Here is a 22,603-nt window from a genome sequence, read left to right as displayed (position 1 = left end):
CCTAAGATATAATATAAAGCTATATGATCAATACAATAATATTATATAAATAATATTATGTAAAAATTATTTGTAAATAAAATAATACAAAATTGTATTAAAAATAATTTTAATTTATTTTAACTAAATAAAATATATATAAAAATAAAGAAAATAAATAAAATCTTTAAGAAAGTGTTTGAGTATTTACCTTGGAAATTTACAAGAAAAATGCTCTAACACCTGAGAATTTTAAAAAGCAAATGCACACAATCACTGAAGAAATAGTGGCATTCATACACAGACTAAAAATTGGAAAAGGAAGCATGTGCCACCTTCTATGAGATCTTTACAGTCACTGTGACCAGCAGCCTAATGGATAAGACTCCAGCCTCCGAGGACCTGTGCAACTGTGATATTAGAGCCTGACAAGGACATAAGAAAGAAAAATTTCAGGCCAACTTTACTCATGAACATAGATTCATAACCCTAAATACACCATTAACATCCAAAATAAAGTAATTAATAAAATGCTAAATATACCAAGATCTTACTAAGAAAATTTTAGAAAAGTAAAATTTGTTTACATTTGAAAAGCAATGCCCTAGTTCTGTCCTCATTACCCCACACCAAAAGTGGAAACTTTTTTTTTTGTATGTTAATACATTTAAATAATGAAAATAAGTTGACCAGTGGTAGCACAAGCCTTTAATCTCAGCACTTGAGAGGCAGAGGCAGGTGGATCTGTGTGAGTTTGAGGTCAGCCTGGTCTACAGAGTGAGTTCTAAAACATCCAGAACTATTACATAGAGAAACCTTGTCTCAAAAAAAAAAAAAAAAAAAAAAAAAAAAAGAAAGAAAGAAAGAAAGAAAAGAAAAGAAAAAAGAAATTGAAAATAAAATATCATGATTGTTTTATCAGATGTCAAAATCTGATATACACTCATGATTTAGTTTCTAAAATTTCTATCTCTATAGTTGCTTTGTTTCTGAGAGAGGGTCTCCCTATGTAGTCCTAGCTGATATTGAAATCACTATAGATTGGCCTTGAACTCAGAGATCTGCTGGTTTCAGTCTCCATAGTGCTGGTAATAAAGTTATGGATCACTATTCCCTGAAAAACTTTCTTCAAAATAGTTTTAGAAAACAACTATGGGGCTAGAAATATGACTCAGCAGTTAAGAGCACTGCTGCTCTTCCAAAGGTCATGAATTCAATTCCCAGCAACCACATGGTGGCTCACAACCATCTATAATGGGATTTGATGTCCTCTTCTGGCATTCAGGCATACATGCAGATGAAGCACTCATATACATAAAATAAATAAATCTTAAAAATGAAAGAAAGAAGGAAAAGAAGGAAGGAAAAGAAAAGAAAGGAAGGAAGAAGAAAGAGAAAGCAACTGTGTTGTACTGACTGAAGATGCCTACAAAATCTCCTTAGCAGGCACTGTTCCTAGTGGTGAAAGTTTTTCACTTGTAATAAAAAGTGAAACTAGATGTCCAGCATTGCCACTTTTATGTACTGTTGCATGGGATGACCTCAGTGTGATGCTTGGTTACTGTGGGCATCAGCAAATGAAGGGCATTGAAAATTTATGTTGAAGTAATTAGGTATTTTAAATAGACAATCACACACACACACTAAAATAAGTACAACACATCAAATTTAGTAGAATAATCAAAATAAACTACTCTTTTTTAATTGCCCACTCTTTGTAGAGCCATTTTTAGCTCCCCCCTTTTTTTTTATTGACTTGGTTTTTTAAAAAGTAGCATACAGAATAATGGGTTCTATTATGTCATCTTCTCACATACATATTCACCCCATTACTCTTATTGTCCACTTCCTAACTTCCTCCCCTCAAAAAGTCCCTCTTTTTCATTCATGCCATATGTATTCTGGAGTCTGTATGTGTGAGAGAATTCTGGTATTTGTCTTTCTTAGTCTGGCTTATTTCATTTAACATAATGAGCTTCAGTTCCATCCATTTTCCTGCAAGTGACTTTTTTTTTTTTAAGGATCATTTTATTTTTAATTAGGGTGTGTGTGTGTGTGTGTGTGTGTGTATAATATCTCACAATTTTTATCCAGTAAGTTATTTATGGATATATAGGCTAATTCTATATCTTAGATTCAAGATTTTATTTGTTTGGTTGGTGGATATTTGTTTGAGAAAGGGTCTTACTGGTTAGTCTGGAACACTTTGTAGACCAAGCTGGCCTTGAATTCATAGATAACTGTCTACTTGTCTCATCCCAGCGTGACTCCTTGGATTAAAGGTGTGAGCCACCACACCCAGTTCTGTTTGTTGACACATGGTGTTATGTAGGCTAGCCTCAAACAGTACACAGCCAAGGATGACTGAATTATAGTTCTTTCCGTCTCTCCCATCCCATTTGCTGGCATTACAAGCATGAGTCACCATACCCTGTAAAAGCCAAGCTTTTTAAGAGTATGGATCCATGGGCTGGAAAAATTATTCTACAGTTGAAGCACTTGATACTCTTTAAGAGGACCATAGTTCACTTCCCTGCACCCACATCAGGCAGTTCACAACTGTCTATAACTCCAGCTCTAGGGCATCCAATACCTCTTCTGGCCTCCATGGGGACCCAAGAATGAATGACATGTACTAACAGATATATACACACATACACATAAGCAAATCTTTAAATTTTTTTTTTATTTAGAAGCAATCTTATTTTACATATCAATCCCCCGTTCCCTCTCCCTCCCATCCTCCCATGTCCCCCACCAACCCCCCAAATATACCCCCTACCCACTCCCCAAGGATAGTGAGGCCCTCCATGGGGGATCATCAAAGTCTGTCACATCATTTGCGGGAGGGCCTAGGCCATCCTCCATGTATCTAGGCTGAAATAGTATCCCTTCATAGGGAGCAGGATCCCAATGTCCGTTTGTGTGCTAGGGATAAATACTGGTTCCACTGTTAGAGGTCCTATAGACTGCCCAGGCCACCTGACTGGCCCCCCACAATCAGAGGTTTGTTTCTGTCCAATGGTGGCTCCCCAGCTTTACCACCAGGGTCCGTGTGCTCTCACTAGGTCAGGTCAGCTATTTTTGTAGGTTTTTCCAGAATGATCTTAACTGCTTTGCTCATCCCCCATCCCTCTCAACAACTGGATTCCAGGAATGCAGTTTAGTGCTTAGCTGAAGGTGTCTGCTTCTGCTTCCATCAGCTACTGGATGGAAGGCTCTAGGATGGCCATTACGGTAGTCATCAATCTCATTATAGGGGAAGGGCATCAAAGGCGGCCTCTCCACTACTGCCTACAGATTCTTAGTTGGGGTCATCTTTGTGGATCCCTAGTGTCAGATTTCTCTTTAAACCTATACTGGTTCCCTCTAAGAAGCTATCTCTTTTCTTGCTCTCCTCTATTCCTCTCCTGATCCAGTCTTCCTGATCCCTCTTGTTCTCCTTCCTCCTCTTTTCCCCTTTTCTTTTTCTTACCTCCCTCCCCTCTCCCCCCATGCTCCCAATTTGCTCAGGAGTTCTTGTCCCTTTCCCCTTCTTTGGGGGGGTCCATGTATTTCTCTCTTAGGGTCCTCCTTGTTTCTTAGTTTCTCTAGAGGTGTGGATTATAGGCTAGTAACCCTTTGCTCTATGTCTAATATCCACATACAAGTGAGTACATACATACCATGCTTGTCTTTCTGTGACTGGGTTACTTCACTCAGGATGGTTTCTTCTAGTTCCACCCTTTTGCCTGCAAATTTCAAGATTCCATTTTTTTTATTTGTTTGTTTGTTTTTGTTTTTCCCAATTGAGTAATACTCCATTGTGTAAATGTATCACATTTTCTCCATTCATTCTTCAGATGAGGAGCATCTAGGTTGCTTCCGGGTTCTGGTTATTACAAACAACACTGTTGTGAACATAGTTGAACAGATGTTCTTGTTGTATGTGCATCCTTTGGGTATATGTCAAAGAGTGGAATTGCTGGATCTTAAGGTAGATTGATTCCCATTTTCCTGAGAAACCCCCATACTGATTTCCAAAAAGACTGCACAAGTTTGCACTCCCACCAGCAATGGAGGAGTGTTCCCCTTTCTCCACATCCTCTCCAGCATAGACTGTCATTAGTGTTTTTGATTTTAGCCATTTTGACAGGAGCAAGATGGTATCTCAGAGGTGTTTTGATTTGCATTTCCCAGATGGCTAAGGATGTTTAGCACTTTAAGTATCTTTCAGCCATTTTGAATTCCTCTAATGAGAATTCTCTATTTAGTTCTGTACCCCACTTTTTAATTGGATTATTTGGTGTTTTGTTAACTAGCTTCTTGACTTCTTTGCATAATTTAGAGATCAGCCCTCTGTCAGATGTGGGGTTGGTGAAGACCTTTTCCCATTCTGTGGGCTGCTGGCTTGTCTTGTTGACTATCCTTTGCCTTACAGAAGCTTCTCAGTTTCAGGAGGTCCCATTAATTTTCAATCTCAGCGTCTGTGATACTGGAGTTATGTTCATGCAGTGTGGGCTGAGAAAGAAATCAGAGAAACATCACCCTTTCCAATAGCTACAAACAACATAAAATATCTTGGGATAACACTAACCAAACAAGTGAAAGACCTGTACAACAAGAACTTCAGTCATTAAAGAAATTAAAGAAGATACCAGAAAATGGAAAGATCTCCCATATTCTTGGATAGGTAGGATCAACATATTAAAAATGGCAATCTTGCTAAAAAGCAATCTACAGATTCAATGCAATCCCCATCAAAATCCCACCACAATTCTTTACAGACATTTAAAGAACAATATTTAACTTTATATGGAAAAAAAATCCAGGATAGCCAAAACAACCCTGTACAATAAAGGAACTTTTGGAAGCATCACTGTCCCTGACTTTAAGCTGTATTATAGAGCTATAGTCCTGTAAACAGCTTGGTATTGGGGGGGAAAAAAGACAGGTAGGCCAATGGAATCTAATTGAAAAACCTGATATTAGCCTACACCCCTATGAACACCTGATTTTTGACAAAGAAGCTAACATTATACAATGGGAAAAAAAAGCATCTTCTACAAATGGAGTTAGCATAACTAGATGCTGACCTGTAGAAGACTGCAGATAGATCCATATCTATCACTATGTACAAAACTTAAGTCCAAATGAATCAAAGACCTCAACATAAATCCAGCCACCCTGAACCTCTTAGATGAGAAAGTGGGAGGTACCCTTAAATGAATTAGTATAAGCAAATCTTTTTTAAAAAAAATGTAATGCCAGATTATTGTTTAGGAGACCAGGACATTGCTATGACCACTAGCCTCATCTGCCTCTACACTCCATCTTAAGTTTCTCTCCCTGGTCTCTGCATTCCAGCTTCTTTGGATCTTCAGAGGTGTCATGTTTCACATCTAGGTCATTATACTGGGTCTTTCCCAAACCTTGAACCATCTCTGTTGCCTTCTGAGTTCATTATTCTTTTAGTTTTTAAACTCAGCAGTTTAGGTATAATCTAATCCAAATCCTCAAAGTCATCACTAGCAGTTGCACACACTCAGTACCCAGATCTTGCTTCCTAGTATGTTTTTCTAGTGGCTGATTCTAGGAAAATATTCAAGATGATCTTGGAACATCTTATAGTGCCAGCCAGAATGGAAATGCTCAAAACACACACGCCCTGTGCTGGGGAGAGTGAGTCAAAGAGCAACCAGAAAACCCTGCCATCCAGAGGCAAAGCAGTTGGACTACTATCCAAAGTATATGACCAACATCCAGGAGGCTGAAGTGATGGAAACTAATGATTAATGAATTAATGAGTGGAGGAGGAGAAGCAAATTCTTATTAACATGAATTCCAATTACCTTTCTAAATGTCCTGCTCCCCAAGAAGGGCTACATATATTGACTATCTTCCAAAGAGTACAGCATAAGGGGAAAGGAGGGCAAGATGGGGTAAGTAACGAACAAGTCAAGTGATAATAAACATCAACAAGCAATGCTGGGTGTGTGTACCCTTAGTAGGATGAGATGTTACTCTCTCCACACACAAACCCTAGTCTAATGAAGAGTCCACCATCAGACACACTGCAGCACGTGGAGTCTGCAAATGGCCTCCTGGAGCAAAGGAGCAACCCACGCTTCAAATTGTGAAGGCCATTAAATAGAAGGGAAGTTGAAGAAATCATCACAGCCATGATCAGCCAAAGCAAGCAGTTGGTACCGCCTGGCACACTGGCTTAGGAAAGGGAAACAGGTAAAAACAAAGGGTTTCAGCTGGGCGGTAGTGGCACACACCTTTAATACCAGCAGTTGGGAGGCAGAGGCAAGAGGATCTCTATGAGTTAGAGACCAGCCTGGTTTACAAATCGAGTTCCAGGACAGCCAGGACTGTTAACACAATAAACCTTGTCTCAACCCCCCACCCCCACCAAACCAAACCAAATCAAACTAAAAACCAAAACTAACCCCTCAAAAAAAATACCCCTCAAAAAACTCAACCAACCCCTGTAAGGAGTAAGTTTTTTTCCTCCCACTGCTGGTCTTTTTCCCACCGCTGCCAGCCCCAAATAACACACTGAGACTCTGTATTTGATATAATGCTGTTGGCCAGTTACTTGTTTCTTATCAGCTAGCTCTGTCTTAAGTATTAACCCATTTCTGTTAATCTAATATTTCCACGTGCTTTCATCTTACTGGGGAATGGGGCCGGCATCTGGTCTCCCCAACCTTTCCATGTTGACTCCTCCTTACTACTCCTTTTTTCCTCCTTGTCTCCTAGTCCCTCCTATCTTCCTTTCCTATTGGCCAACAGTGCTTTATTCATTAACCAGTATGAGAATCATATATACAGAATGACATCTCCCATCAACCCCCCCCCAAAAAAACAAACAAAAAGAAAGAAAGAAAGAAAGAAAGAAAGAAAGAAAGAAAGGAAAAAAGAAAAACACTAAGGGTTTCTGAATAAAATACAGACTTCAGTTAATGTGCTAGGTCAGAGGTTGACCCAAGGGTAGACACCTAGCAGGCATGTAGCCTTGAGGTGAATTTCTATCACCACATACACAAAAAGTATCAGTCTTGCTTCATTGGTTATGACAAATACAATAGAGTAGCAGAAGACATTAATCATGGGGGAACTTGGATATAGAGCATGTGGGGAATTTTTCTAAATCCATTAAATAAGAAAAAGGTTAATAGGCTGGGCATTGTGGCTCAAGCCTTCCATTCCAGCACTTGAGAAGTTTGAGGTTTGAGGCAAGCCTGGTCTACAGAGTGAGTTCCAGGTCAGTCAGAGCTATGTAGAGAGGCTGTCTCAAAAAAAAAAACAAAACAAACCCCCAAAGTTTACAAAAAAAACATAAATTACTAAATATGCCCTAAATGCTGAACACAGGATGAGCTGTTTCCTACTTTCCACTGGTTATCTAAAAGTCTTCCAAGTACTGACTTGAGTATGGAATATCATTCCCTTGTGTGTGTGTGTGTGTGTGTGTGTGCATGTGTGTGATGTGAGTTGAAGTTCAAGTGTGCACATGCCACAGTGCATATGGGCAGCTCAGAAGACATCTTGCAGTCCACTCCTCTCCATGGGTTTTAGGGACTGAACTCACATCAGGCTTGAACATCAATTTTTATCCACTGAGCCAATTCACCAGCCCCAGTATTTAAAGCTTTAAGGACACTATCAAAGAATCGTATAGAAGTAAAAGTGTTTCTTTCTCCTGGGATGTTGTTTTGAGGTACCAGATTATGAATGCAGTGATGCTTCTCTGTTGGCTCCCAAGCACCTTTGCATGCTGCAGAGAGATGAGCTATAGTCTCTAAGAAATGGCAGAACTTAGTCATCTTAGGCTGCCCAGGCTCACAGCTTCCTGATATTGTTCTTGATTGGTACCTGAGCCTGTTTCATGTCTGTTTATCTCAATAAATTATTAGCTGTCAGGGAGCAGGAATGATTGTGTGTGTGTGTGTGTGTGTGTGTGTGTGTGTGTGTGTGTGTGTGTGTGTGGTGCACATACACATACACATGTATGTCTAATTAATTTTGATTAGCAGGAGGCCTGTTCACGAAGGGTCAATAAAGTTTCATTGGATGAGTGAATGACTTAGTATAGAGGTATTTTGACCTAACAAATAAAGCTTGTCTGAAGACCAGAGTACAAAGCTAGCCATACTAGTTAGCCATAGAGGCCAGCCAGTGGTGGCACACACCTTAAATCCCAGCACTCGGGAGACAGAGGCAGGTGAATCTCTGTTAGTTCATAGCCACCCTGGGCTACACAAGATTGAATCTGTCTAAAAGAAAAATAGAACTCACACAAAGGTGATCTCAACATTTAGCATCAAATGCTTTTAATCCCAGCACTAGGGAGATGGAACAGGAATGATATGACTGGGCAGAGAGGAATATAAGGCAGGAAGAGATAGGAGTGCAAGGCAGTCTGAACAGCAGTCAGTCTGAAGCAGTCAGTCTGAGGAATCTTAGGGACAGAATCCTGTCTTTGGACTGAGGATTCAGTAGAGGTAAAAAGTTTCTCTTGTGGCTGGTTCCTTACTTCTCTGACCTTTCAGCCTTTACCCTGATATCTGACTCCAGGTTTTTATTATTAAGACCTATTAGAATTTGTGCTACAAGCTTAGTGGACCTGAGCTTGGATTGAACTTTCCTCATGAACTGGCATACAGGCAATAGCAGTGTGTGTCCCTAAAGGTGCTCTGTGGATGGATGTGCTTGCTTATAGATCTCTGTAAATGTTAGCTATAATTTTATTAGGTGCTTGTTGAATTAAAGAGCTTAATATTTGTAAGGATTTTAGAACAGTTCCCAGTACAGGCCAAGGGCTTTTGTGCTCGTTTTTTCCTCCTCCCTCTTCTTCTTCTCCTCCTCCCCTTCTTTTTCTTCTTCTTCCTCCTCTCTCTCTCTCTCTCTCTCTCTCTCTCTCTCTCTCTCTCTCTCTCTCAGTAGTCTCAGTATTTCTATTGACCAAATTAAATTTCATCCATTTTTGTTTAATTTGTTAGAAGGAAAGGATTAAAACATAAATTTGGACTGGAGAATTGGCTCTGTTGGTAAAATACTGAGGATCTGAGTTTGGATCCCCAGAACCAGTGTCAAGAGCTGGGTGTGGTGGCCCACAACTGTAACCCTAGTGCTTAGAAGGACAGTGACTGGTAGGGAAGATAGGAGGATACCCTGAAAGCTCACTAGATGGCCAGCCTAACTAAAGAAACGAACTCCAGGTTTGGGAAAAGAGCATGCCTTGAGTAAACAAATAAACAAGGTGGAGAGAGACTGAAGATATCAATGTCAGCTTCCATCACATGTGTGCACATGCTCATGCTCACCCATATGAATATACTCATTATGTTATACATACAATCTCATTTGTTCAATAAAATATGATAAAGTATGAGGTAATTCAGAAGGGAACATAATCTGATCATTTAAAAAAAAAAATCAATGTGTACTATGCACAAAAAAGGATCATTCAGGGCTGCCGAATCTGATAGCCTATGTTTGGTTCCCAGATCCTGTGTGGTAGAAAGAGAGAACTAACTCCTGTGTATTGTCCTCTGACCTTCATTCATGCCCTGTGGTATGAGTGGACACATACACACAATAAGTAAATGCATGTTAAGAGTAAGAAAAACTCTGGGTGTTAACTTGAAAAATGAAAGATAGTAGTGAGATAGTACATGGGGTAAAGGCATTTGCCAATCAAATCTGATGATCTGAGTTCTATTTCTGGAACCTATGTAAAGGTAGAAGGAGAGAACAGACTTTACAAAGTTGTCCTCTAATCTCCACATGTGTGCTGTGGCATGGATGCCCAGACATGAACCCCATGCTCACATGCATAATAAATAAGAAATTGATGTATTGATATGACGTTCCATTATTTAGTCTTAGTTGGCCTGGAGCTCTCTATATAGACCAGGCTGACCTTGAACTCAGAGATCTACCTCCCTTTGGTATCTGAGTGCTAGGACTAAAGGCATGCACCACCATGTTGGTAAATTACCTTATTTGAAAGGATTATTCAATCATTTAAGAAAATTACTTTTAAAACACTACAACAATACAAATCATAACTGACCACCTAATTTTGCAAGTATTACTGATCTTTTCAAATATTTTCAAAAATTTTGATATAGCTCAAAATGTGAAAATATATTTTTGTAGCCAGGTGTGGTGACTCTCACCTTTCATCCCAGCACTCAGCAAAAAGGCAGGCAGATATCTATGAATTTGAGGCCTTCCAGTTCTACATAGTAAGTTCCTGTATCAAAAACAAAAATGAAATCAAAGCAACACACACACATACACACACACACACACATATACATATATACACATGTTATGATTTAGTACAAGTGAATACAAATGCACATGGGTATATATGTATATACACACATATATAGCATGAATAAATGTATATGTGTATATAGAAACAGAAGTTTACTACGTAATAGTGACTCTCAGGAAAGTGACAGATGCACTTGGTTCTTTCTCCAGGTGTATTCCGTTCTGTGCATTCCATCCTGCCATTTAAAAGATGCTACTCAAGATCTAAAATGATTTAATTATCCACTAATGGTTTAAAGCCTGTAGCTTGGTTTTATATATACATGTATATTTTACATTGGTCTAAACCATTGCATCTCACACATTAGTATGCATTAGATGGGCTTTCTGAGCTGAACAGATTGCTGGGTAAATGCATTTATACTTTTCTCTTGGTATGAGGGTCTAGAAACTGAACCCATGGCCCTGCACTTACTAGGCAAGTGATTTACTATGGAACTAAAGCTCAAAGGTGCTTCTGTTGTTGCTGCTGCTGGTCATCTGGAGACACTCTTTGAGAATAGGAATGATAGGAAGCAAACAAACCTCGTACTATCTTGTGTTTTCATATTCCTGCCTGGTTCCAGCTTTTCCTCCAAATACACGTACTCTTTTCATTAGATTCCATTTTCTTTGATTTCCACCCAGATCCTGGGCTAAGTATGGGTTCTGGTTACTTTTGGCCACCTTGTTGTTCTTAATTTCCTTACTAGCTGAAATGTCCTCTGTCATCTCCTCTCCTAGGATTAGAGATTGCTGAATGGTCTCAGTTGAGTGATAAATGTAATTAATTTTCACAGTAATTCAAGAGGAAGTTACTTGCTGCTTCTTCAAAGATCTAAAATGAGTTAACTCTGGCATAAAATCAACCATGGGGATACCTGTGGCTATTTGCTCTCTCTAAGTTTTGGTCTTAGGGTAAAAATACCCTTCCTTGCTCCTGTTTGATTAGAATAATTTAATAAAAGATAGAGGTTATTTTGGTGAATCACCATGAACTAAATAAAAAAGGGAAAGTAGCTGGCTGGTGGTGGCACACGTCTTTAATCTGTACTTGGGAGGCAGAGAGAGGTGGATCTCTGTCCAGCCTGGTCTACAGAGTGACTTCCAGGACAGTCAGGGCTACACGGAGAAACCTTGTCTGGAAACCCAAAACCCAAACTAAAAAAACAAAACAGGGGAAAGTAGTTGAAAGCAGCGTATTAGTTGGAAAAGAAAATGAGCCTTGCTGGGGATGTAGCTCAGCTGTTCAATGCTTGCCTAAAGTATTTCAGTCCCTAGTACTGCAAGGAAGGAAAGAAGGAGGAAGGAAGGGAGGAAGAGAGGGAGTGAGTGAGGGACCCTTAATTGCAAACTGCCTACCTGAGCAGAGCTGGCCTCTCTAGAGCCAAAAAAAAGAAAAAAGAAAAAGAAAAAAAAAAAAAAAAAAAAAAAAAAAAAAGAAAAGAAAAGAAATGGTAGTGCTTGGACAGGAAGCAAGAGTATGGTGGCTTGGGAAAGATGTCAGCTAGGTAGGTCCTGGCTTGAGAGGGAAGGAGAGGCTGAAATGGGAGATTGACCATTTAGCCAGGGAAGGAAATGGGGGTGAAACTAGCAATCAGATACTAGCTGACTTGAAGAGGCACTAGAATATATGATTTAAGCTTTCAGGAAAGAGTGGTTGCTTCTAGTGCAGAGAACACAGTACCATTCCTCTTGCTTTTGCTTTCTTCCTAATTTTAAGTTTTTCCTCTCTCCCTGCAGGTGATAGAGATGGAAATTCCACTTAGTTTTGTGGAATGGATAGCCTATAACAAGAATGGTATTTAATTTCCTTTTAGCCTCATTATGTTTAAACAAATCAGCTCTAGATCCCTTCTTCATAAGATCCATAATTAAATTCTGAGCTTTAGAGGCAGTAGCCAAGATGGAGTATGCTTTTGGGGTACAGAATTGCTCGATCTGCAGCCTTTCACAGCTACCCGTCCTGAAAATGCCTTTGGCTCAGACAGCCTTTGGTGCTTGATTTTGGCTTCTTTTGTCTTTAAAGTCCCATCCCCCATCTCCTCCAGCATGCCTTGGGATTCAAATGTAGATGGCATGCAGATTATTGGGAGAATAGGACCAGCCGTTGGCTGCGTTGGCTGTTGTGGGAGAAGGAAGGGAGAAAGAGGCTATCTCAAATTTTGTTTTCATGAAGTCGTTGTTCTCCAGAGGTGGAATATAGCTATGGTGCCCGGTCGAAGAGTTGTATTTGAGTAGTATTGGCTTGTGTGCTTCTGGAGGAGTAAAATGGACTGAATCTCCCCCACGGCTTCCAGTCAGGTAAGAGCTGAAGCTTCGTGTCACAGATGAGTGTTGTAGTCACGTGTGTCCATTGTCTGGTGTCGACCACCTCCATAACCTTTTAAGATCTGTACTATGTGTACTGTGTACCTTGTAAGATACTACTGTGTGGTGTGCATTTTTTGTTGCAGTCTTCCTGAAGTGTTTGGGAAATTGATTTCTTAATCCACAAAGTACTTGCACACCCACACACGTGGTCTTGGTAACTCTGGTTAAAAACTGTACTATTCCATAAAGATGGTATGAATTTAAAGCCACAGAGTGATCTTGAGCGTATTTACTTTTGTTATAAGCACTGATAAAATGTTTATATTAAAACAGAAGGAGGAAAGCATAAAATGTTTACATTAAAAAGTGAAAGAGGAAAGCAGCATTTGAAAGTAAGGTAAATTCATCGGATGATGTAAAATATATATGCAAAATAGCATTTGATAATCCAGTGGTTGTTTTAAATGAAGGGAAGCAAGGAGGTCAGGAAAGAGGGAGTAAAATGGACAGCTGAAAATGTGGTCAGATTTTCCATCACTAGTTGAGAAACTGAGTAGAGGTGTCCTGCTATGGAAGCCATCTCATTGGAGGAGAGGCAATTGGTGCTGGGTTTCTAGAAGAATGGCTTGTTAATGCTTGGGCAGAGTCTACTTAGGAACTACACCTTCAACATAGAGGACTAATTGTGCTTAGTCATAATTTAGGTCTTCCATGTTGTCAAATGTGAACTTTTCTGGGTGACTGCTAAGGTTCTTATCCCTCCCACCCCCATCCCCAGCCTGTTCCCCCACCACCACCACCACCACCACGGGAAAGGATTACTCTCTTTGTACTAACCCAGCGTCTGATTGTGGTCGCTGTATCTGTATCTCTAGCCTCTTGCCTCCTTCTGGGGCAACAGGAATAGCATTGAAGGCTCTTTAGAGATAATACACGGAGCAACACCTTGAGAATAGTTAATACATTCTGCCCAGAAAGTAGCAGTGGTGAGTGTGAGCATGGTGGAAATAGAAATGTTTATACTTATTTTGGTATCCACTCTTGTACGGTGGGTTTGAATGTGAGATGTTAATCTGCTCATTGTACTTCGATCCTTGTTTCTCCCCCCACCCCCCAATTTGTTTGTCTGGTGTTTGGTCATCACTTGAGCACTTAGCATGGTGTTAGTGCGCCAACGGCTTTGAGATGCTTTTGTATAAAGTCCTAATTCTTATCTTCGAGTAGTTTAACAATTATGCTGATGAATTAGTAGTACTTGAGGTGACCTTGCAGTGTAGCAGACAAAGGAACTGCTAACTGAGGAGGCCTTTTTGGAGGTGGGAACAGCATTGGCTGAGCCACCTGGGAAAGGTGGAGCTTGGGGCGCCTTAAATAGTTGATGAGTGAGACTCCTTAGTGTTTGTGGTTATTGTTTAGGAATTTGCTTTTTCTTCTTTGGCCACTAGAATCCCTGCTCATCGAATGGCATCTTATTTCACATGTATAGGGTAGTGCTTGGGGCAGGAAACTCAAATTTGAAGATGAGTGGATAAATACTAAAATACCCTGAGATAGCGCTGTCTTGGAGCGCGCACTGCCTTGGGAGTCCAACACCAGGTTTTCGAGGTGATGGTGCTAGGAGTCTAAGGGGGCTTTGCAGGCCTGGCAGTCACAAGCACGGGCATCTTCCTGAAGACCTGGGGATTGTAATGCCAGGCACTCTAGCTAGCGTGTTGACGTTTTTTAACCTGGGTATGGGGTAAGGCAGGGAATTTACCGACGTCTATGGCTGTTAGAATGCTATTGTACACAAACCAGTTGGGTTTTAAGAAGAAAACTAGTATGGTGAGCCCACTGTCTGGAAGGTTGGTTAGGATGGATCTTTTAGGTCTGGGGTGACACCCGAGAGGAAGCATTGGGAGTTGAAGGAAGTGAAGGTGACTTCCAGTACAGCTTGGGGGGAGAAAATCTGTAGTGTCCCGAGGGGACGTTCCATTGTGTTGCTGGCTGTTTGGGAAAGCTGGTCCGGTAGCCTCTTTCGCCAACGACAGAAAAACGTCCAGTTTCCAGGTAGATGAACTCTAAGGGCCTGGCCCACCATGTCCATCTCACCTATAACGTGAGGAAAGGTCAGCCTATTGCAGCAGGCGGAGAGGGAGTGTTGTCTACCCGGTCCCAAGACGCGTCACCATTGACAGCTTTGGTCCTCTTTCACCGCAGACCTCCCAGAGTCCACATTCGGAGCACTCCTTTCCACTCCCCTTAAGGGAAGGTGGACACTTCAGCAGGAACCCGAGGCCTGGCGTGGGGAAGCTGTGGGCAGAGCTAGACGGCCGCGCCCTCGCGCCGCCTTCCCCCGCGCCCAGATACCACCCCAGTAGGAGGCCCAGCTGGCGACACGCGGCAGGGCGCGCGGTCCCGGCTCCGGGTCTTGGCTGCGGCCGCGGGGGCGGCGGGCACGTGGCAGGGCGGGAGACTCCACCTGGCCACACCGCTGGCCCCTAGCTTGCTGGCGCTGTCCCCGTGTCCGGCGCTCGCTGCGGGCGCACGGAGGCAGCCACTGCGCTCTCCTGGCCACAGGCGCTAACAGCACCGCCGCTGCCGCCGTCGGGTCGCGACTCCAGACCCGAGCTCACCAGCCCGCCAGGTCCCTTTTGGCTCAACTTCGGGTTGGGTTACCTGCCCTAGCCCGCACAGTCAACCTCTTCGCGACCCTATTGCACCGCCCGGTCCCGCCCTCTGCCGGGCAACTAGCGCCCACGTCCAGGCAGAGCCGGTGGGCGGTGCCGTGGTCAAGAGGACCCCGGGGAGCGGGACTTGGGCAACTCGGAGCCCCGCCCACAACGGCTGGCCCCGCCCACCACCCTCCACGGCCCCGCCCACCCCACCCAACTCCTCCCCTTCCTGCTGGCTTGCTCCCTGCCGCCCGCCGCCGGCGCCCAGGCCCGGAACGGAGTCGGTGCTCCCCTCGGCCGCCCCGCCCCGCCGCCTCCTGCCCCTCCCGCGAGGGCGGCCCGAAAACCCGGAGCGCGGGAGTACTGCTCCGCCGGGCCGGGCGGCAGCACTGGGCATGCTCAGTAGCCGGGGCAGGTTTTTCGGTCGCAAGTAGGAAGCTTTTTGCACTACACCGGAGACCGGGAGCCACGGATCCCGCCGCCGCGCCCGCACCGCCGCCGCGCCCTCCCCAGCCCGTCCGGCCCCTGGCGGGCGTGATGAGCCCGCGCCTGAGCCTCAGCCGGCCCTCCGGGCACTGAGCGCGGGCGCCCAGGGCGCGTTGCGCAGCTGCTCCTGCGCACAACCCCGCTGCCGCCGGCCCGCACCGGCCGCCCGGAGCGAGAGGCTGGTCCGTGCACTGCGCCCGGCGCCGGCCGCGGAGCAGGAAGCGCAGGCCACGCAGGGACCCAACTGGAACAAAGTGTCTGCCGCCGGGTGCCGCGCCCCGACCCCGCCGCGCCCCTGCGCCGCCCACCATGGCCTCCGAGGAGCTGTACGAGGTACTCCCCTCCCCCCGGCGGCGCCCCCGGCCCGCGGGCCTCGGTGCCCCGCTTGCTGGACGGGAAGCGTGCGCCGGCCCCCTGAGCGAGCGGCGGGCGGGGGCGCCGGAGTTGCCGGGCCGGGGGGAAGTGGCGCTGACACGAGCTACTTGCTCAGACTCAGCCCAAAGTGCTGCTGGCGAGGGGAGCCGGTGCCCGCGCGGGGCAGGGTCCGTGGGCGGCGCGGGGGTGCTTTTCCTGCCGGTTTGCTAGAACCTGGTGGATAGGGTGTCGCCTCGCGGGGGGTCGGTGAGACTGTCTCCACTCCCTTACTAGCCAGAGGGATGCAAAATATCGCACCGAAAATGCTGAACGTTGACCACATGCTTTAATTAGGTTAGCATTGTGGCCGGAGCCAGGAAATCAAACTTGAACGCCGATGCGCTGTCGTCGCAGCCTTGGGAGTAGGAAAGGGTACTCGAGAGTCGAGACGATGAGTTATGGGTGACGGGTCTGCCAGCTTTAACTTCAAGTTTGAGAGTTACCGGTTTGGATCTTGAACGAATTCTGAATGTCTCCACGTAACTTCTTGACGTATTTCAAAGTAGACTTCCTGGGAGTACAGAAGAGTAAAGGCTGTGTTGTGTGCCTTTGGACTAAGTGGGTCTCTGATTTCACATATGTATAAATACATCTTTGTAAGAGACTTAAAACTTTCCGGATTCTATCCAGACTCAACCTTTATGATGCCTTTAGGGACCTGGGTGGTTAGGGATTGAAATAAGCATCTGTAACTACAGCCCTATGTGAGCCTTCCAAGGTGTTCCTCCTTCTGTGTGTATTACTGCTTTTGGCATGGCCTGAAGTTTTGTTGACAGCAATGAGAACCTTGTAGCAAGTTTTTTTTTTTTTTTGTTTTTTTGTTTTTGTTGCCTTTACAAAAAGTCCTTAGAAAGAGGCTACCTTCTGTAGACTTAAGGGAAGGTTGTTTTCTGCCCTTGATTTGTTCTTCAGTATGTTGTACCTATCACTGAAAATTACCTCTACCTTTCAACCATTTTACATATTAGCATCACCCCGGTGTATTCAAGATGCTCACTTAGGTCACGGGGGATATAAAGAGAAAACTCCCGATTCCCAAGAAGCTTTGCTTCCAGGAATGAATGTGCCTCAGTTGGGAACCGGCACAGTAGAGGCTAAGAGGTAGGCATGATGTCTTACTGGCCCAGACGTGGAAAGTACAGAAAGTCCTGAGTGTGAACAACATGGGGGGTTTACTTTCCACATTAGATCATTGCTTTAGTGGCTTAGCCTTGCTTGTTCACTGTTGAGTGAGTGTTCGGGCAAGAGGCGCACATTATACATAAGTTGTATCCTTTGTGGGTAAAGGGGATGATGACACATGGATCACTGTTGTGTTATGAATTAGTAAAGTTACTTTCAGTGTTTATCCTGTAGCCTCCTTTTTTTCTTCTCACCATTTTCCTGACAGATGTCGTTTATAAATAGTACTTTATACTAAGGTTTGTGTTCATTCAGGTTGTTTTTGAGTGACTTGGTATGGAGGTTTCATAGGGAGATATGGAAGTATGTGATGGGCAGTGCTCTGAAAAAGCACCTCTTGGGGAATAGAGGCATCCACCTGTGCACAGGGGTGACTCTGGGATTTTCATTAGTTGTTTTGAGGAAAAAGGTAACATAGACATATGATTTGAAGTGAGGAAAGTCAATGTAGGTGTGTCCTGGTTAGTATCATTTAGGCTTCCTTCTAACTTTAGTGGGTGGAAACATTGTGATTGTATTACAATGAAAAGTTGATGTTGAAGTAGTATACTTGAAATCTCAGGACCCAGGAAGCAGGAGGATCAGGACAGTCTGGGATTGCAAACTCTCAAACAAAGGGACCAATCAGTGAGAGGGGTCAACAGGTGAAGGCTCATGCTACCAGACCTCACTAGCAGTGTTTGGTCAGTGTCATCTATGAGAGAGAACTGTGACTCCTACAGATTGTCACTCGGTGCTCACATAAACCCTCACACATAAAATAAGTCCATTAAAAAAGGGGAGGGGGAATTGATATTTGTAGTTTTGTTGTGTGGTGGAGGAGAGTCCGGGTGTGCAGTCAAATAGCTTGTTACTGAGTTCCAGCTGTCATGTCAAGTAAATTAGCCTTGAAAGCTGTTTCCTCATCTGTGAAGTTGGGATCAATGCATCTCTTGTTGAGCTCCTGACACAAAGCACACCCCTACAACAGGCATGTAGAAAGGAGTACTCAGTGCTGTCCTAGAACTGAACTAAAATGCCCTAGTCCCGTTTTTGTTTTAAAAGATAGTTTGCTCATAGAGGCATTATTTGTGCAGCAGGAGTGATGACCAACTGTAGATGAGCACTATCGTCTGGCTGGCTGGGCAGAACAGCATGCACTTCAAAGGCCAGGTCAAGGGATAATAGTTTTGTCATTTTTTTTCCTGAATTGAAATGCTCTGATTTTGGTCTGAGGCTCTACAGATGAGAGCGCTGAAAAGTCTTGCCCTTACGTATCTGCCTTGATAGGAGGGTGGGTTTTAGAGCTTCATGAACAGTAGTGAGTTGTCTTACTGCTTACTTCATTTATGTCTCTTAACACTTAACATGGAACCTTGTAAGTAACTGTTGGACCTGTTTTGTGAATGGAAAACAAAAGAACAGTCTGCAGAAGGGTAGAACATTAGTCTTCCAGAATCCAAAGAGCTTCTGCTAGTTGCGGGATAGAATAGACATACTTACTCTCTGAATCTCCAGCAGCTAGGGCTGAGTGAAAGCATGCTTATGTGTGCACGCATGCATGTGCCCCTGTGCAGTTGCACACCCTATGCTGCAGGTACAGGAGTTAGAGAACAACTGTGGAGTCTCATCATTCTAGCCAAAGGTTTCTGACATCAAACTCAGGTGCACCTAAAGCATGTATTTGATTAGGTATAAATAAGAATGCAGGTTTTATAAAAGACCAAACATTTTTTTTTTGTTTTAAAGGTTTAAAACATTATTATATAGTTCAGTGCATTTATCATGTATAACCTATTGTGTTAAAGTATGTGTATGTTGTAGATTCCCTTAAATGTGCCTAGTTGACACGCAGTACCTCACATAGTTATCTTTGTGATGAAAACAGTACACAATGAACATTTTCAGTAACACAGTATGTCCTTATTTCACAAGGCACCATTGCTATACAGAAGACTCTGAGTGTATTCCTTCTGTTTTATTGTACCAACATTTCCCCAGCCTGTTCTCCCTCAACTAACCTGTATTCTACTTTGATCTCCTGGGAGGTTAACTCCAAGTAAGTTCATGGTGTGTCTATCTTTCTGTCCTTCGCTTATTTCACTTAGCATAATATCTTCCTTTTTGTTTTCCAGTGTCACAAACAATGGAAACTTATTTTTATTGGTACAGTGGTATTCTACTGTGTACATATAACATATTCTATTTATTCATCTCTTGATGAGCTCAAACCCTCTCCATACCTGGTGGATTGTGAACTGTTCTGCAGGAAACAGAGTGCAGATGTCTCCTCAATGTACTGGCTTTGTTTCCTTTGGATCATCTGGAAGGTCTCATTCTCATTTTGAGGACCCTGTATAGTTTTATTACAGTGCTTGCACCTATTCACATTCCCACCATCAGTGTGCAGCATTTGCTTTTCCTCTGTGCTCTTACTAGTGGTTATCTTTTGTGTTTTTCAGAAAGTCATTCTGACAGAAGGTACTTGGTTGTAGTTTTTAAGGCTTTATTATTCTGTATATGGTGTGTGTGTGTGTGTGTGTGTGTGTGTGTGTGTGTAGGTCAGAGGACAGATAACTCAGTGTCATCGAGCCTCTTCTTCCGGTGATTGAATTCATATCACTATGCCTTTATAGGAGTGTATTTACCCACTGACTCATTTTGCTGGTCCTGATTGGTTTTGCTTTGTTTTTTTTTCTTCTCATTATCAGTTTTGAATATTTTTAATGTACCAGTTGGCCATTTGTGTCTGTTTTTATTCAAGACAAGGTTTCTCTGTGTCATTCTGGCTGGCATGGAATTCCCTATGTAGACCAGCCAGGCTGGCCTCAAACTCAGAGATCTGCCTGCTTCTGCCTCCAGGTGATGAGATTAGGTATGTAGCACCATTGCCCATATTCTTTGAGCCTGATTTTATGTCAGACTGTGCACTTTTATTTATGATAATTTGTTCTTACTCAAAATGTATCTGTCTGGGAATCTTTTATTTTTGTGTTGAATTTTAGACTTTGTCCTGATCTTGTAAGGAAGAAGTGTCACTGGTATTTGATGGCAATCATATTTATCTTCAGATCACTTTGTGTATTATGGACATTTTAACCATATTGTTGACTCGGATCCATGAACATGGTATATCTTTACCTTTGTGTTTTTCATCATTGTTTGCAGTCGTGTGTGTGTGTGTGTGTGTGTGTGTGTGTGTGTGTGTGTGTGTGTGTGTTGCTAGAATCCAGCCTAGGGTCCTGTGCTTGATAGGCAGGTATCCTAACAATGAGCTACACCTCCTGCCCTGATATAGCTTAGTTCATTCCTGAGTCTTTCACTTTATTTTGTTATAGCTGTAAATTATAAATTACTTGTTTGTCTTTTTCTAGATACTGCTGTTAGTGTATAAAAACACTGCTGATTTTTTATGTTGGTTTTGTTTTCCACAAAAGGTTTTTTAGTGGAATCATTGGAGTTTTCAGTATATGAAGTGTTACTGTATGCAGACAGGGATGGATGAATTTCTTTTCAATGTGTTTCTTCTGCCTTGCCTAGGACATTCAGGATGTTTTAATAGAAGTGAGAATTTAATAGAGAGTGAGAATCTGTGTTTTACTACAGATCTTGAAGGAAAAGTATGAAACTTTTTACCTGTCCAATACAATGCTATCCATGATATTGTCCTCAATACCCTTTATTGGGATCACTGCCTGATTTGAGGGTTTTTATCCTGGGGGATGCTGTTTTATCAACCACTTTTTCAGCATCTGTTGAATGATCATATAGTTTCTGTTCTCTATTCTGTTAATGTGTATTTGTATTGTTCAACCGGCCTTGCATGCTATTGTGAATCACACTTTTTACCCTGGTAGATTAGTATTTTCTTTCTCTCTCTCTCTTCCTCTCCCTCCCTCTCCTCTCCCTTTCCATTTACTCCTCCTTGGTCATTTTCAAATCCACGACCTCCTTTTAAATACAACTTGTTTAGTTTGTATGCTATTACTTCTATGTATGTTTTAGGGCTAATCATTGATAAGCAGGTAACCTTAGTTGCTTGTAGTTTTCTGTGTAGGTTTGATGCCTGGTGAGCTTTCCCTGTCTGCTTTATCGTGTCTTGTTGTCGTTGTTCAGCTCATGTTTTAGGCAGTCCTACTGGTGAGGCTTTATGGGTGTAGCTTCTGACATTTCTAGAAGACAAAACCTCAGAGCATGCTCCCTGGTCCTCTGGTTCGTACCCCCACACCCCAGTTATGAGCCTTATGTTTGGGAGTCATTTTGTAGATGTATCAGTTGGGTGGGACTGGGCTCCACAACTCTGCATTTTGATTGGTTGTGGTTTTCTGTAATGTCTCTGGCTTGTGCAAAGGTAAGTTTCCTTGATGAGGAATGAAATATTTAGAATGTAGTTAGAGATGATGCTGGTTTAGTAAAGTGGTAGTTGTAGATTCTCTTCTAAAGTCTATGACTTAGCTAGCTCTGGGTGGTTGCTAAGTTTCCAGTAACAGGCATGAGTTTCCTTTTGTTGAGTTTTAAGCCCAAATAGAGAACTGTTGCGTACTTCCAAGGAATGCATGCCACTAGTGCCCAGATAGGGTAATTGTGCCATGCTGATTGTTGCTGTGAGTTGTAGATGTCATAGGGTGGGACTATTAGTTGTTTTCCTCCTTTGGAAGCTTGCTTGGTTCTTGTATCATGAAAGGAGGAGGCTGTCAGGTCAGATCCTGCTCCGGCCTCTGGGCCTTCCAAGTTGGTTTTAGTAATGGTGTTTATCAGAGCAATAGAAAACAAACTAGGACATGCATTTTCTTCTTAATGCTAATTTTGTATGCTTTACTTGTGGTTACCATTGGATTTACCCCAATAAATAAATACATAAATAAATAAATACGGTTGGGTTTTCCCCATAAACAAACATGCTGTAGTTATATAGCAGATTATTCTCTGCTAATAATAGCAGGTTATTCTCTGCTAATAACATACATATTTTAGTATATTGTTTATATACTAAATATAGAAATTCTTTAAAAATTTCATGCAGTGTTTTGAACACATTCACCTCCCTCCCCCTAACTCTTTCACTCCCTACTTTCTTACCCATTCCTCTATTTTATTTTAAACAACCCACTGAATCCAATTTTTTGCTGCCCACATGGGTACATACACACTCATTCATAGTTGTAGGACCACCGACCGGAGCATAGTTGACCCATCAGGGGCCACACCCTTAAAGAAAACTGACTATCCCACACGCAGAAGCCATCAGCTGTCCATAACTCCAGCTGTGGGTGGGGCCTCTT

At 42.8% G+C, this 22,603-nt stretch overlaps 1 protein-coding gene across 2 annotated transcripts in view; it reads left to right on the top strand.

Moving 5' to 3' along the window:
* The window catches only part of Cdyl (chromodomain Y like), a 184,193-nt gene that overhangs the window by 44,986 nt on the left and 116,604 nt on the right, over positions 1-22,603 (top strand). The window contains exon 1 of one of the 2 annotated variants that reach the window (XM_051194445.1): positions 15,576-16,079. The exons of the other annotated variant lie outside the window; for it this stretch is intronic. Within the exon in view, the coding sequence (XP_051050402.1) occupies positions 16,056-16,079 (24 nt within the window). The 5' untranslated portion in view covers positions 15,576-16,055. Of the gene's footprint in view, positions 1-15,575; positions 16,080-22,603 lie in introns of those variants that run through there. 2 annotated transcript variants of the gene reach the window in all.

The sequence above is a fragment of the Phodopus roborovskii genome, unplaced genomic scaffold (genome assembly GCF_943737965.1).
Source record: "Phodopus roborovskii unplaced genomic scaffold, PHOROB, whole genome shotgun sequence".
Classification (NCBI taxonomy): Eukaryota; Metazoa; Chordata; class Mammalia; order Rodentia; family Cricetidae; genus Phodopus; species Phodopus roborovskii.
This window is presented reverse-complemented; position numbering and strand designations above follow the sequence as displayed.